At 33.1% G+C, this 11,252-nt stretch overlaps 3 protein-coding genes across 3 annotated transcripts; 1 reads left to right on the forward strand and 2 right to left on the reverse strand.

The window, feature by feature from the left end:
• Positions 1 to 5: 5 nt before the first annotated feature.
• Positions 6 to 1,180, reverse strand: LOC128865332 (uncharacterized). Its single transcript, XM_054105533.1, has 4 exons — positions 1,045 to 1,180; positions 694 to 990; positions 291 to 636; positions 6 to 234 (listed from the first exon to the last, which is right to left on the reverse strand). Exons 1-4 carry the CDS (start codon positions 1,053 to 1,055, stop codon positions 121 to 123), a joined length of 768 nt encoding a protein of 255 aa, XP_053961508.1. The 5' UTR covers positions 1,056 to 1,180; the 3' UTR covers positions 6 to 120.
• Positions 1,181 to 1,928: 748 nt separating this feature from the next.
• LOC128863811 (vesicle transport through interaction with t-SNAREs homolog 1A) lies at positions 1,929 to 3,507 on the forward strand. Its single transcript, XM_054103170.1, has 2 exons — positions 1,929 to 2,181; positions 2,258 to 3,507. Exons 1-2 carry the CDS (start codon positions 2,091 to 2,093, stop codon positions 2,851 to 2,853), a joined length of 687 nt encoding a protein of 228 aa, XP_053959145.1. The 5' UTR covers positions 1,929 to 2,090; the 3' UTR covers positions 2,854 to 3,507.
• LOC128863812 (uncharacterized) lies at positions 3,226 to 4,674 on the reverse strand. Its single transcript, XM_054103171.1, has 3 exons — positions 4,445 to 4,674; positions 4,260 to 4,339; positions 3,226 to 4,196 (listed from the first exon to the last, which is right to left on the reverse strand). Exons 1-3 carry the CDS (start codon positions 4,542 to 4,544, stop codon positions 3,741 to 3,743), a joined length of 636 nt encoding a protein of 211 aa, XP_053959146.1. The 5' UTR covers positions 4,545 to 4,674; the 3' UTR covers positions 3,226 to 3,740.
• Positions 4,675 to 11,252: the final 6,578 nt, after the last annotated feature.

Consider the following 11,252-nt stretch of genomic DNA (forward strand, 5'->3'; position numbering starts at 1 on the left):
ACTAATTTCCAAAGTGAGTCTAAAACAATTTATTGATATTCACACAACCTATACTAACATTATTTTGTTTAAGAAAATAAAAACATTTCAATACCACTAACTTAACTAGAACCAAACCATTTACAGGCATCGCATTATTAACTCATTAATATCACCGCCTCTGTCGCCATATTCACCGCCACGTTTGTATGACACCGAAACTTTATTTTTCCACCCATCCCGTGGAGGAGAAAGCTGTTAAGTGAAATCATTGTCATCAATGTCTAACCACTTGAATATTATATCCTTACCATGAAAGTGCAAAGAAACTCTTTTACAGCGTCAAAATTAGGTCCTACAGTATAAATTTCGTGGATGATATCTTCCAAACAAATGATACCTTTATCACCAAGATGCTCCTCGACCAAGGCATTAGATTGAATCGGTGTTTTCTTTCCATTAATACGCGCAAAGCCCCTCTTAAACATCAGCTCACGGATTATATTCAGCGAAGGATATCCATATACTACGAATGGTTCGATAACCTTTAGCAATATTTGTGCTTCTTTATTATTCTTTAAAAATACAGCATTTTGGCGATAAGGCATATTTAATGTTTTAAATATTTTATTAGTGGTTTCATCGAAAATCTTTTTTCTGTAAAATGGAATAAATTTAAAACTATTTGTGAATATATAACAAACATTTACTCACCCGGCGTGTCTCATAACCAAAAGTAATTTTTCATTCGTCTTGCTGGCATCGTTGGTGTCCAATAAATTATTACGCACAATTGTGCGTTTCATTCGTTTAGCTGTGCGCTCTGCTTTTAGATAACTCATAACAAATGATTCAGGTCGACGGAATTTATGATGTTTTTTTAGACCTGAGATTCTCTTGGTTTTCAAAGCTTTCTTTTGCTCAATAGTAGCTTTGTCTTGAAGAATTCGGCGTTTTCGGTGCGCTAGCACCGATACAGTCTTCCCCGGCAACTTGTTGGGCACTGCGTACCTAAAAAGCAATAAATTAGGAATTAAGTTTGCTGAGGTAAACATAATAACTTACTTGTCCGACATTTCTATTAAATAAAGATAATTATGGCCTTAAAATATAAAGATACGCAGTTCGAATTGCACAAATTTGTAAACACGTGTGGAACGACGAATTGCAAATAGACAACTTTCTGACAATCAAAATCGATAGCTCTTTAAGGCAAAATAGCTGTTGTAGGGATGCACCGAATTCGATATTTTCATTAATTTCCAAGTAACTTTCACCAAATTTATTCAGCACTCCAAGAGAGGATAATAATAATACGTTCACATATGCATTAAACACATATGGCAGATTACCTGCAAAATTGACAATCAGATGTCAATACTGCTTTGAGAGGTTTTTCTGCATAGAAAATATTTTGGTGGAATATTTCGGTGTTTTTGGTTTCTTTAATTATTACTAACGATATGAAGAAAATACAAGGAGAAGGAATGGCTAATTTAATTGCGCAATCGGCTGCTAAAAATAAATAGTTGGAGGAAATCCGTATGCGACGCTTACTGAGGGTGCAAAAAATTATGGCAGCGTTTTGCTTATGGTTACGTTTTCCAATGCTAGTGTAACAATTTTTGTTAAATATTATTAATTAGGGACTCATTTTACAGAAAAAAGCGAGAAAGCCCTCTGTGAACGGCAGTTTAATTTCGTGGATTTATAGGTGATTAATGCATATGGGAACGTATTATTAAACTACTTTTGAAAGACCGACCCTTAGTGGAGAATAAAATGATAAGACTGGAGTAAATATAAATGTCTGCTCCGATATTCTAGGGCTTGCGGCGTCGATAGCTTGTGAAAAATCGTATCATATGATTATAATAGAGTTATCGGCATAAAACTCACTTGATGTTATTGATATATTCACAATGGGATAGTTTTGTTTTTATTTAATTGGGAATATTTTCACGAAATTATTTTATCAGCTGTTAGTGAACGTCAAATTTTTCCTTTAACAATAAATATCATACCTACATACACTGATATGAAATATTTTTACGAACAATACGTTTGTCAACAATTATTTAGTGTAATATAAAATAGCTTGTTGTTGCAGAATGTTGTTGCTAGAACAGTATGAACAGCAATATGCGGTATTGATTGCAGAAATCACTTCAGAAATTGCACAACTAAAGCAATTAAATGGGGGTAAGAACGACGTTAACCCCAAAAGTTAAAACATCAATACACAAAAATAAGAAATAATGAGCTTCTTCCTTTTTAGTGGAACGTCGAGATCTAAGCTCCAAAATCGATGGTAGTCTCGCGGAAGCGCACGAACTTTTGGAACAAATGACTTTGGAAATACGGGACATCGATGTAACATTGCGACCAAGTTTCCACAATAAAGTCGGTTGTGCGCAGGTAGAATTGAAGCGACTACAAAGTGATTATCGTAATGCTAAGGAAGCGCAACAGCGACAACACATGACCGTATTAGAGTTAGGTGGTAATGATGGCGCCTATTATGATGATGTCTCTATAGGTAATGACCAACGACAACGTCTATTGGAGAATTCAGAACGTATAGAACGCACCGGAAATCGTTTAGCGGATGGATATCGAGTTGCACTGGAGACTGAAACATTAGGAGCACAAGCGCTTAATGACTTAAGCCACCAACGTGAAGTTCTTCACGGCGCACGGGCGCGTTTACGAGAAACCAACGCAGATTTAGGACGAGCTTCGCGCACACTTAATTCAATGATGTTACGTGCGTTGAGAGAAAAATATGTCCTATATGTAGTGGGGGTCTGTTTTGTGGTCGCGGTAGCTGTGAGCCTATATTTGACGTTTTCATCCAGTGCTCCCACTTCTTAGATGGATCGTTATGGTATTTTATGTAAACTGTTTTGCTGTGCTTATTTATTGTTACACATTCGTTTCTCGGCAGTTTAATTATTTTAGTGTTTTGTTGAAGTACAAAAAGTAGGTAAGCAAATGATTTTATAACTTATATTTAGAATACAATACATGAGAATGCATATATTATAATGACATTGTTATATGTAATTTCCTTTTGTTGCAATACAACATTTACCTTGCAAAATTTATAAAGTTAAAACACAATGACTTTATCCATTTCGATTTTTCACTTTTATTCTATTCGAAGTTAATCTGTTATTACATTTCATTCCTATATCTATGAGTATTTGAGAAAAGCTGGGACAAATATTAAAAATTACCCCAGTGTAAATTTTTCATTGTGATACGATATTTTAATTAACATACAAATACACATACATATGCTTTACTTTCGTATATACTTATAAAAACAGTATACATACACCTTTAAGCCAGTTATGGCAACATATAAATAGTCATGATAAGATTTGGTGTTCTTCGTCGAAATTCTTGCGTGTTAAAAGCCCTTTTAAAAAGCCATGGAACTTAAACTTTTGGACGGATTATAACAAAAAGTACCAATATAAACTAAATAAAGTTAAAATGTTTTTAATTGTTGTGACACAGTAATTATTATTTCTCTTAATCACTCATTTTAGAGACGTTTGCGACCGCTAACATTAATTATACAGCCTAAAACGACTAGTATTCGGCTTCGTACTAACGAAAAAAGGTTCTTATTATCAAAACAATAAATAAATAAATATACATAGATACGCTTATAAAACTTTCTAACACCTCCTTTCCCTCGTGATGAAGTTCGTTTCCCTTCTTACTTAGCCGAACTCCACATTCCCCATTTGCTAGCAAATACATTGCGAGCTTTCTTCATTCGTATCGGCTTCAGCAGCTGAGTCGATTTTGAAACTATGTTGTTCCAAAGCTTGTAGTTCCATTTTAGAGCGATTGGCATCAACGAGAATACGGGATATATCGCGAAACATTTCTTCAACGCCCTCCGAAGTTTTGCAAGAAGTTTTATAGGTGGCACTAATTAAACTGTGGCACTGTTCACAAAATGCTTCGACTTCAGCATCGCTCACCTGTGGCTCACGCCCTGCCAAATCGCTCTTATTACCACAAATAAAAATTTTCGCATTTTCAGCATAAGTAACAATGTCGAGAAGATGTTGTGACAAGGAATGAAAAGAAGCGGCATTATCCATTGCAAATACTAATATGGCACCTTCGGCGAATTTGTAATAAGATGAGGTAACAGATGCAACACGTTCCATACCACCAGTATCCCAGAGTTGTAGCTAGAAATCATTATTCATGTACAATTTTAAAGCTGTACAATAGTATTAAATTTTGCAGCCCACCTTGATTTGTTTATCACCGACAGTATAGTCACGGTCTATATGATCCAAGCCTAGTGTAGATTTCCGATCTGTATCTGTTACTGTTGAGATAATTGTGACAAAACGAGTGTGTTTATGTGTGTCAGTGATAATTATATGTAATTATTTTGCTTTCTATTGTTTTATACATAATTGTGGCTACAAACCAAATGTGTCATTGGTGAACCGACGAAACAATGAACTCTTCCCAACACCATAATCTCCGCACAGTATTACTTTTTGCTTTGGAATACGTACCGAAGCCATGATATAAAATTCACCTTTTAAAAGCTTCACTAATTAATCATAAAATTAATATTTTTGTGAGTTATTTAATTTCTCATTGCACCTCCGCTAAATTAATTTTTTCCTTATAATGCTACCACCTGTTTAAGAAATCGATGTGCTTCTTCAGGTGATAATACCTATTCACAATCACATGTGAATTAAGGAAATGAAGATAACATAAAAACACGCCATAAAAAAACATTTGTTGCAAAAGCAGTAATTTTAATTAGTTATATAATAAATAGTAATAATTATATAAAGGGAAATAAATTATCGTTTACAAAAAAGTTTTCTCGCCGTTGACTGCTATAATTACATATTTTCAGGCTCCATAAGTAAGCAACTTCCTTGTCCTGCATTATTGAAACAGCACCCTGGGGAATTTACATTTTCATCCTTTTAAATATATTTATTTACATATTTCCATAATCCTAACTAAGAACAAGGCGTTTGATCTTCATCCACGTAATCCACGCCGATAATGTGGATGTAAATTTTATTTTATTTAAAACACTACCAACTTACAGTTATGTCGTATCTACGTACCAATTATTTACATATAAAATAGACATTTTAACTCCTTGCTAAATTACACAGGCAATAGAAAAATGTTTATTCTAAAGCGTTTCTTTCAAATACCACGCATTATTTTGCTAAAATCAGAATTTTATCAAAGACACGTATAATATATTAGATAAAATGGAATTTATAAAATATCCCATTTTATCTTATCGTTTTATAAAATATTTTCACTTACAGAGTAAATTAATATACAACTAAATAACTTTAAATCTGATATAATATAAAAATTTGTACATGAAATTTGATAATCAAGAGTTTTTACTCTCGTCAAAGGGGGCAAACAAACTGATACTAGATTAATAAGAATGAGTTGTCACAACTTACATCATCTTTAATATATAATAATTAATTAAAATTAAAAAATTATTGTAATAAAAAAAAATAATTAAAAATTGATCATTTAATATGATCATTTTTTGCTTTAATCAACGAAATGTTCTATTAATTTAATGCTTTAAAATGTTTTCTGGAACCTTAACTCGATACAGAGTATTGTGGTTGAAATTGGTAAAAGCGTTTCTTTTTATGATGGAATTGCAACTTTTTCTATTTCAGCATCCCTTCTGTACATGAAAAATATGATAACCGTGTAAATAATGCAAACCAAATCAATTTAATAATTTTATAAGAATCCAATAAATTAACTATGCGTTTTATTGTATTGTATAATTGTGTACAAAATTGTTTTTGTGAGTTAAAAACATTTTTAATCGAGGAAAATTCATAATAGAAATATTTACTCCAAAGATTCTAATTGTAGTTTCTTTTCTCCCAATAATATCGCATTTATGCCGTCCTGTGCCAGAGTCGTTTTTCGTTTTGTATTCTCAGCATATTCATAGGGAAGCGTTTTCTTTTCTCAAACTGGTGAATACGTGACATTTTCTACTTTCAAGAAAAAGTGAGGGTAAGCGTTTTTCAGCTGTGTTTAACTGAGTACACAAGTTCGTCAAAATAGTTGTATGAAAACTTCACTTGTTACAAAAATGTAATTAAAGCGTTCTATTTCATTATAATCAATATACATATACCCATACACATTTTGGAAGTTTTGCATTTCCCTTGTTCTATTCTCATATGAAATACGTAACATTTTTACAGAACCAATATTTCGTAATGTCGACATATAAGACTAGTTTGGACTTAGGTATTCAATTTTGGGAATGTGCTAGCTAAAAGTCATCACCTCTATCCAACATATGCAAAACAAAATCCTGCGAAGCATACTAAACGCGTCATACTTTATAAGGAATAGCGACCTACTCCGTGATCTTGGCATACCAACTGTGATTGAAGTAACGAATCAATTTGCCATAGCTCACAAACAACGATTGAAAAATTATACGAGCAGCATCCAGCTTACTTCGGCTGAATTCTTCTCAAAAACGTTTAAAACGCACAATGGTAGCTTGCCTTATAGAGAACGAATATTGATTATATTGTAAAATGCTTCTTAAAACAAGTTTAATTATAATTATTGATAATTATCAAATGGAAATTGCTTATTAGTATCCTTTTATATTTACATATATATACTAGGTGAAATTATACAACGCTTCTAAAAAGAATAAGAATCGTTAATAAAAAAGAGGTTTTCTGTAAAGTCGGTTTACTGACAATAGTTTAACGTGACAAAGTCAGAAGAAAATACTAATGGAATGTTTGCATTTTTCAAAAGAAAATTTTAATTTTATTTGTTTGATAGATATTTTGTATGGATATAGAAAAGAAGGTAAATGGAATCGCAATGTCGTTCGTTCCGCGGTCTCGCTTACAGTTCAAGCAAGGTAACGCCGCATGAGAAAGATAACGTCGTATGAGCAAGATAACGCCGCATTTTTTGGTGCGTGCAGCCGGCTACATCGAATTATAAGACGTTATCACCTCAAAAAAAAAAAATATAATGAAATTACATTCTTTTCGGGAAAAGAAAGCACTATAAAATATGTTATATACAGTAGGGAGCAAAAGTGTTTCCATAGTTGACATTCTCAACTTTGTGTGCCAATAAAATGCAAACGAATGAAGCAAATCAAAAAAATCTTTTGTTCTAATAATATGTCTTTAATTCTTAACAAATTGGCGTATATGATAAAAACAAAACAGAATCAGTAAAATATTTAAACAAAAAAAACCAAACCAACTCGCATGTGTACAATTTTGCACCTTTAGTGAACAAAATGAAATATGATATGAAATTAATATTTTGTCCACAGAACCTTATTAGCTATTACACCTTTCATTCGGTTTGGCATACTCTCGGCCAACTTCTCTATGGTTTCTTTTGGAATTCGGTTCTACTCCAGTTCTACACGCTTCCAAAGATCGTCTAGGTTGGATGGCGCTGATTGATATTGCCCGAGCCGTCGCTTCACGATTGATCACAGGTTCTCAATCGGATTGAGGTCGGGACTTTGAGCTGGCCACTCCATCAACTTAAAATTTTGGCTTTTTAACCATTCGCGGACAATTTTGGCAGTATGCTTCGGGTCCCCATCTTGTTGAAAAGTAATTTCCTCTTCGGGATATGCACACTTGTCCAGAAAATTTGATAGTTGGGTTTGCAAAATATTGAGGTAGTCTTCTTTTAACATTATACCATCAATTTTTTGTAATGGTCCAATTTGCCACCAAGTAAAGCATCCCCAAACTTTGACATTGCCTCCTCCATGCTTGTCGGTTTGCTTCACATGGTGTTTTTGAAGCTTGTCGCCGGGTCTATGCCAATAGTATTGCTTGCCATGCGACTGAAAACGGTTGAACTTGGATTCGTCTGACCAGATAACACGTTTCCAGTCATCTAGAGTCCAGTTTCTGTGTTCCCGGGCAAATTTCAATCGAGCTTTGACATTCTTCTCGGATAGAGCTGGTTTATTTTTTTTCACACTTGCCACATATCCAATCTTAGCCAATGCTCTTCTAGCTGTCCACCGACTCACGTCTTTTCCTATGTCCATAGATGCCTTCTTTGGTGTTAGGAACTTATCAGATCTCATTTTCGACATCATTAGTCTGGTGTCAGAGTCTTTTAAGAGGCGTTTACGGCCTTTAATAATGTTTTTTGGTGCAACATTTCGTCTTTTTTGGGCCTTGGACACCGCTGAATGGGAAATCTTAAGCTGATCTGCAATAGCACAAGTCGAACAGCCACTTTCAGTTAGGCTAATAATACTATTTTCGACATCAGACGAAAGCTTCTTCATTTTTTCGCGGTACTTTATAGACTAATTGCTAAAATCAACAAATCTGCTTCGAATAATAAGAAACGCGTGATTTTCAGGATCTTATAAGAGAAGAATGAACAAACAAAACATATAACGGTAAAACCACATGTCTATTGCTGAAAAGAGAATTAAGAAATCAAACAAAAGTAAGAATAACGGAAGGTGCAAAATTGTACACATGGGAGTTGTTTTGGTTTTTTTGTTTAAATATTTTACTGATTCTGTTTTATTTTTATCATATACGGCAATTTGTTGAGGTTTAAAGACATATTATTAGAACAAAAAGTTTTTTTGATTTGCTTCATTCGTTTGCATTTTATTGGCACACAAAGTTGAGAATGTCAACTATGGAAACACTTTTGCTCCCTACTGTATGTATGTAGAAAAATTTGAAAATATCGCTGTGTGTTGAAAAACTTTCGTTATAGATAGATCTCCGTAATAGAGAATTTCGTTATAGGGAAGTTTGATAATATCAAATTTCCGAGTGAATGTGAACGTGTGAAGGTTTAGCTAAGCTTGAGTTTTTCACAGTTTCCACATATCTTGCCGTTTGCTAAGTTCCAGGTCGTTTCATCTAGCGGTAGCATTTGTTACATTTATGGGTAAAGGACTGATTGAGTTGCTTTCTCCCGCGATACAAAGTATGTCAGTTTACCGCGCTGAAATGTGGATTTTTGTCGAACCGTCTGAAATGTTTCATGTCCATACAGTTTTTGTTCAAAAATTTTGGTAGAAGATCCTCGTTGAAGTAATAAATTATTGTATGATAAATATTATACTTGTTTCGATATTTTTGGAAAACTTTAACTTGACAACCAAACCGTTATCAAGAAAATCATACTGTTATCAAGTAAATCCCAAATGAATTGAATTAAAAGATAGATGTATATTGTGTTTTTACCTATAATTTTAGCTTAAAGCGAAGATTTATCAATGCACAATGAATTTAGATTGATTTATTCATTCCCATTCTGATATACAAGAAGTTTTGGTAATATCTTTTCCGATCGATAAAGTAGTTCGTTCATACAACGGTTGCAAATGCACTTCAAATAACTGTAATCGAAACGGAGTAGCCGTCATTTGTACTGGTTGTCATTCGCAATATAACAATTGAAGATTTAAACTACGCTTTAAGAAATGTGCACCATATTTTCAAATAAAAATGGGGTTTATTACAATTTAAGGAAATTTTATATTTTTAGTTGAAGATTACTTAACTGTACATTTAAATAGAAGTCAGACAACAAGTTCAGAGCAATTTTCTTTATAAGTTGAGAAAATGTAACTTGAAGAGTGAAGTGTTAAGAACATTACCAAATAATTTAACGTTTGCTGGGTTATTTTTGGTTTCATTAAAATTCATTACCCTTAAAAAAAAAGGCATTAGTATATATATATATGTACGTTTTCTGTATTTATAATAATACTTAATCGTACAAAACAAACGACTTAATTTTTATTGAAATATAAGCTTACAGAATTACATATGTATATGAGCCCTTAATTTTGAAAGTGGTATAAGTCAAAAACTTTAAAAATCTAGTTTATCAGCTTAATAAAATAATATAATCTGAAGAGATTAGCAGTATGCCATGAAAATCAACTCGATGTGTTTATTTTTTGGTTGGTAAACAAAATACGGTTCCTTTTTTTTTTTGATAGTATAGTATAAGTATAAGTCAGTCTGTTCACAAAATTTGGCAAAATAATTAGTAATTTTGTCATGTCTTCAGATAACGGTTCAGGTATGATCAAGTAATCCTTTTAATGTAAAAACGTACTATATATATATTAGTTAATTGTAGACATTAAACGGCGAAGAAGTATAAGTAATGCTCCCAAAAAATGGAAACGAATAAGACTAATATCGTCTTCAGATGAATCAGTTCATACTTTAAAAGTGAATTAGGAACCCTTACAAATGGAAGAAAGCAACATGAAATCAAGGAAGAGGACACAAAATCAACGTAATATAAGAAAAATGAAGAGAAATAGTGGAGAGGAATATGAAACAAAAGAGTGTAAGCATGTGAGTGGTAAAGTTTTCGAAAATATAGATTAGCTTTGTTCCAAAAAATGTATAAATGGAATCGGATATGAAGACAGGAAAGCTAATTTTGATTCTTTTTGGAAATTAGCACTTTTCGAGAAATATGGTTTGGTTCGAAAACAATCAATAAAACAAAGACGACCCAGAAATTATGAAGAATATGTGAAAAAATGTAGTTTTAAGTTTCATATAAATGTACGGAATTCAGAAGTTTCTGTTTGCAAAACTTTTTTTTTGGATACTTTCAAAATATCTAACGGAAGATTAAGCCGTGTCTAAAATGCTAAAACACCTGCAACGGATGAGCGTGGCAAAATGGCTGGTTCATATAGAAAAATAGATGAAGAAAAAATTAAAGTGGTAAGAGAACATATTCTGAGCTTTCCAGCATGTGAGAGCCTTTACACGAGATCACATCACACTTCAGGTCAAAGGTATCTAAGCGCTGACTATTGGCTATTCGAAAAATGTATGAGCTGTATGTGAAAAAATGTGATGAAAATAATACATCGCATGTGAAGGAGTGCACTTACAGGAAAATATTCAATAAGGAGTTCAACTTAAATTTTCATACTCCTTGTAAAGACAAAGTGTGATTCGCCAAAAGTAAAAATTGAAGCATCCAGTAATGAAGACGAGAAGTTGCATCTTATGGAAATTTACGATTCACATCTTAACAGTGCCGAACAGGCCAGAGAAAGTTTAACAGATGACATACAAAAAGTAAAGAATCGCAATTTTAACCGAAGCCAAAGTTCGGTCGATCTCAAGTAATGACTGTCTGTAGACGATTTAAGGCCGTCGCACACGAGTTGTATCGTCGTC

Source organism: Anastrepha ludens, chromosome 5 (assembly GCF_028408465.1).
Source record: "Anastrepha ludens isolate Willacy chromosome 5, idAnaLude1.1, whole genome shotgun sequence".
Taxonomy (NCBI): Eukaryota; Metazoa; Arthropoda; class Insecta; order Diptera; family Tephritidae; genus Anastrepha; species Anastrepha ludens.

Coding starts and splice junctions, on each gene's coding strand:
- LOC128865332 (XM_054105533.1), bottom strand. Junction 637..693: donor TTGGTTATGAGACACGCCGG/GTGAGTAAATGT, acceptor TCCATTTTACAG/AAAAAAGATTTTCGATGAAA. Junction 235..290: donor AGTTTCTTTGCACTTTCATG/GTAAGGATATAA, acceptor TTCACTTAACAG/CTTTCTCCTCCACGGGATGG.
- LOC128863811 (XM_054103170.1), top strand. CDS start 2,091: ATGTTGTTGCTAGAACAGTATGAACAGCAATATGCGGTATTGATTGCA. Junction 2,182..2,257: donor ACTAAAGCAATTAAATGGGG/GTAAGAACGACG, acceptor CTTCCTTTTTAG/TGGAACGTCGAGATCTAAGC.
- LOC128863812 (XM_054103171.1), bottom strand. CDS start 4,544: ATGGCTTCGGTACGTATTCCAAAGCAAAAAGTAATACTGTGCGGAGAT. Junction 4,340..4,444: donor GTTCACCAATGACACATTTG/GTTTGTAGCCAC, acceptor TTATCTCAACAG/TAACAGATACAGATCGGAAA. Junction 4,197..4,259: donor TCGGTGATAAACAAATCAAG/GTGGGCTGCAAA, acceptor AATGATTTCTAG/CTACAACTCTGGGATACTGG.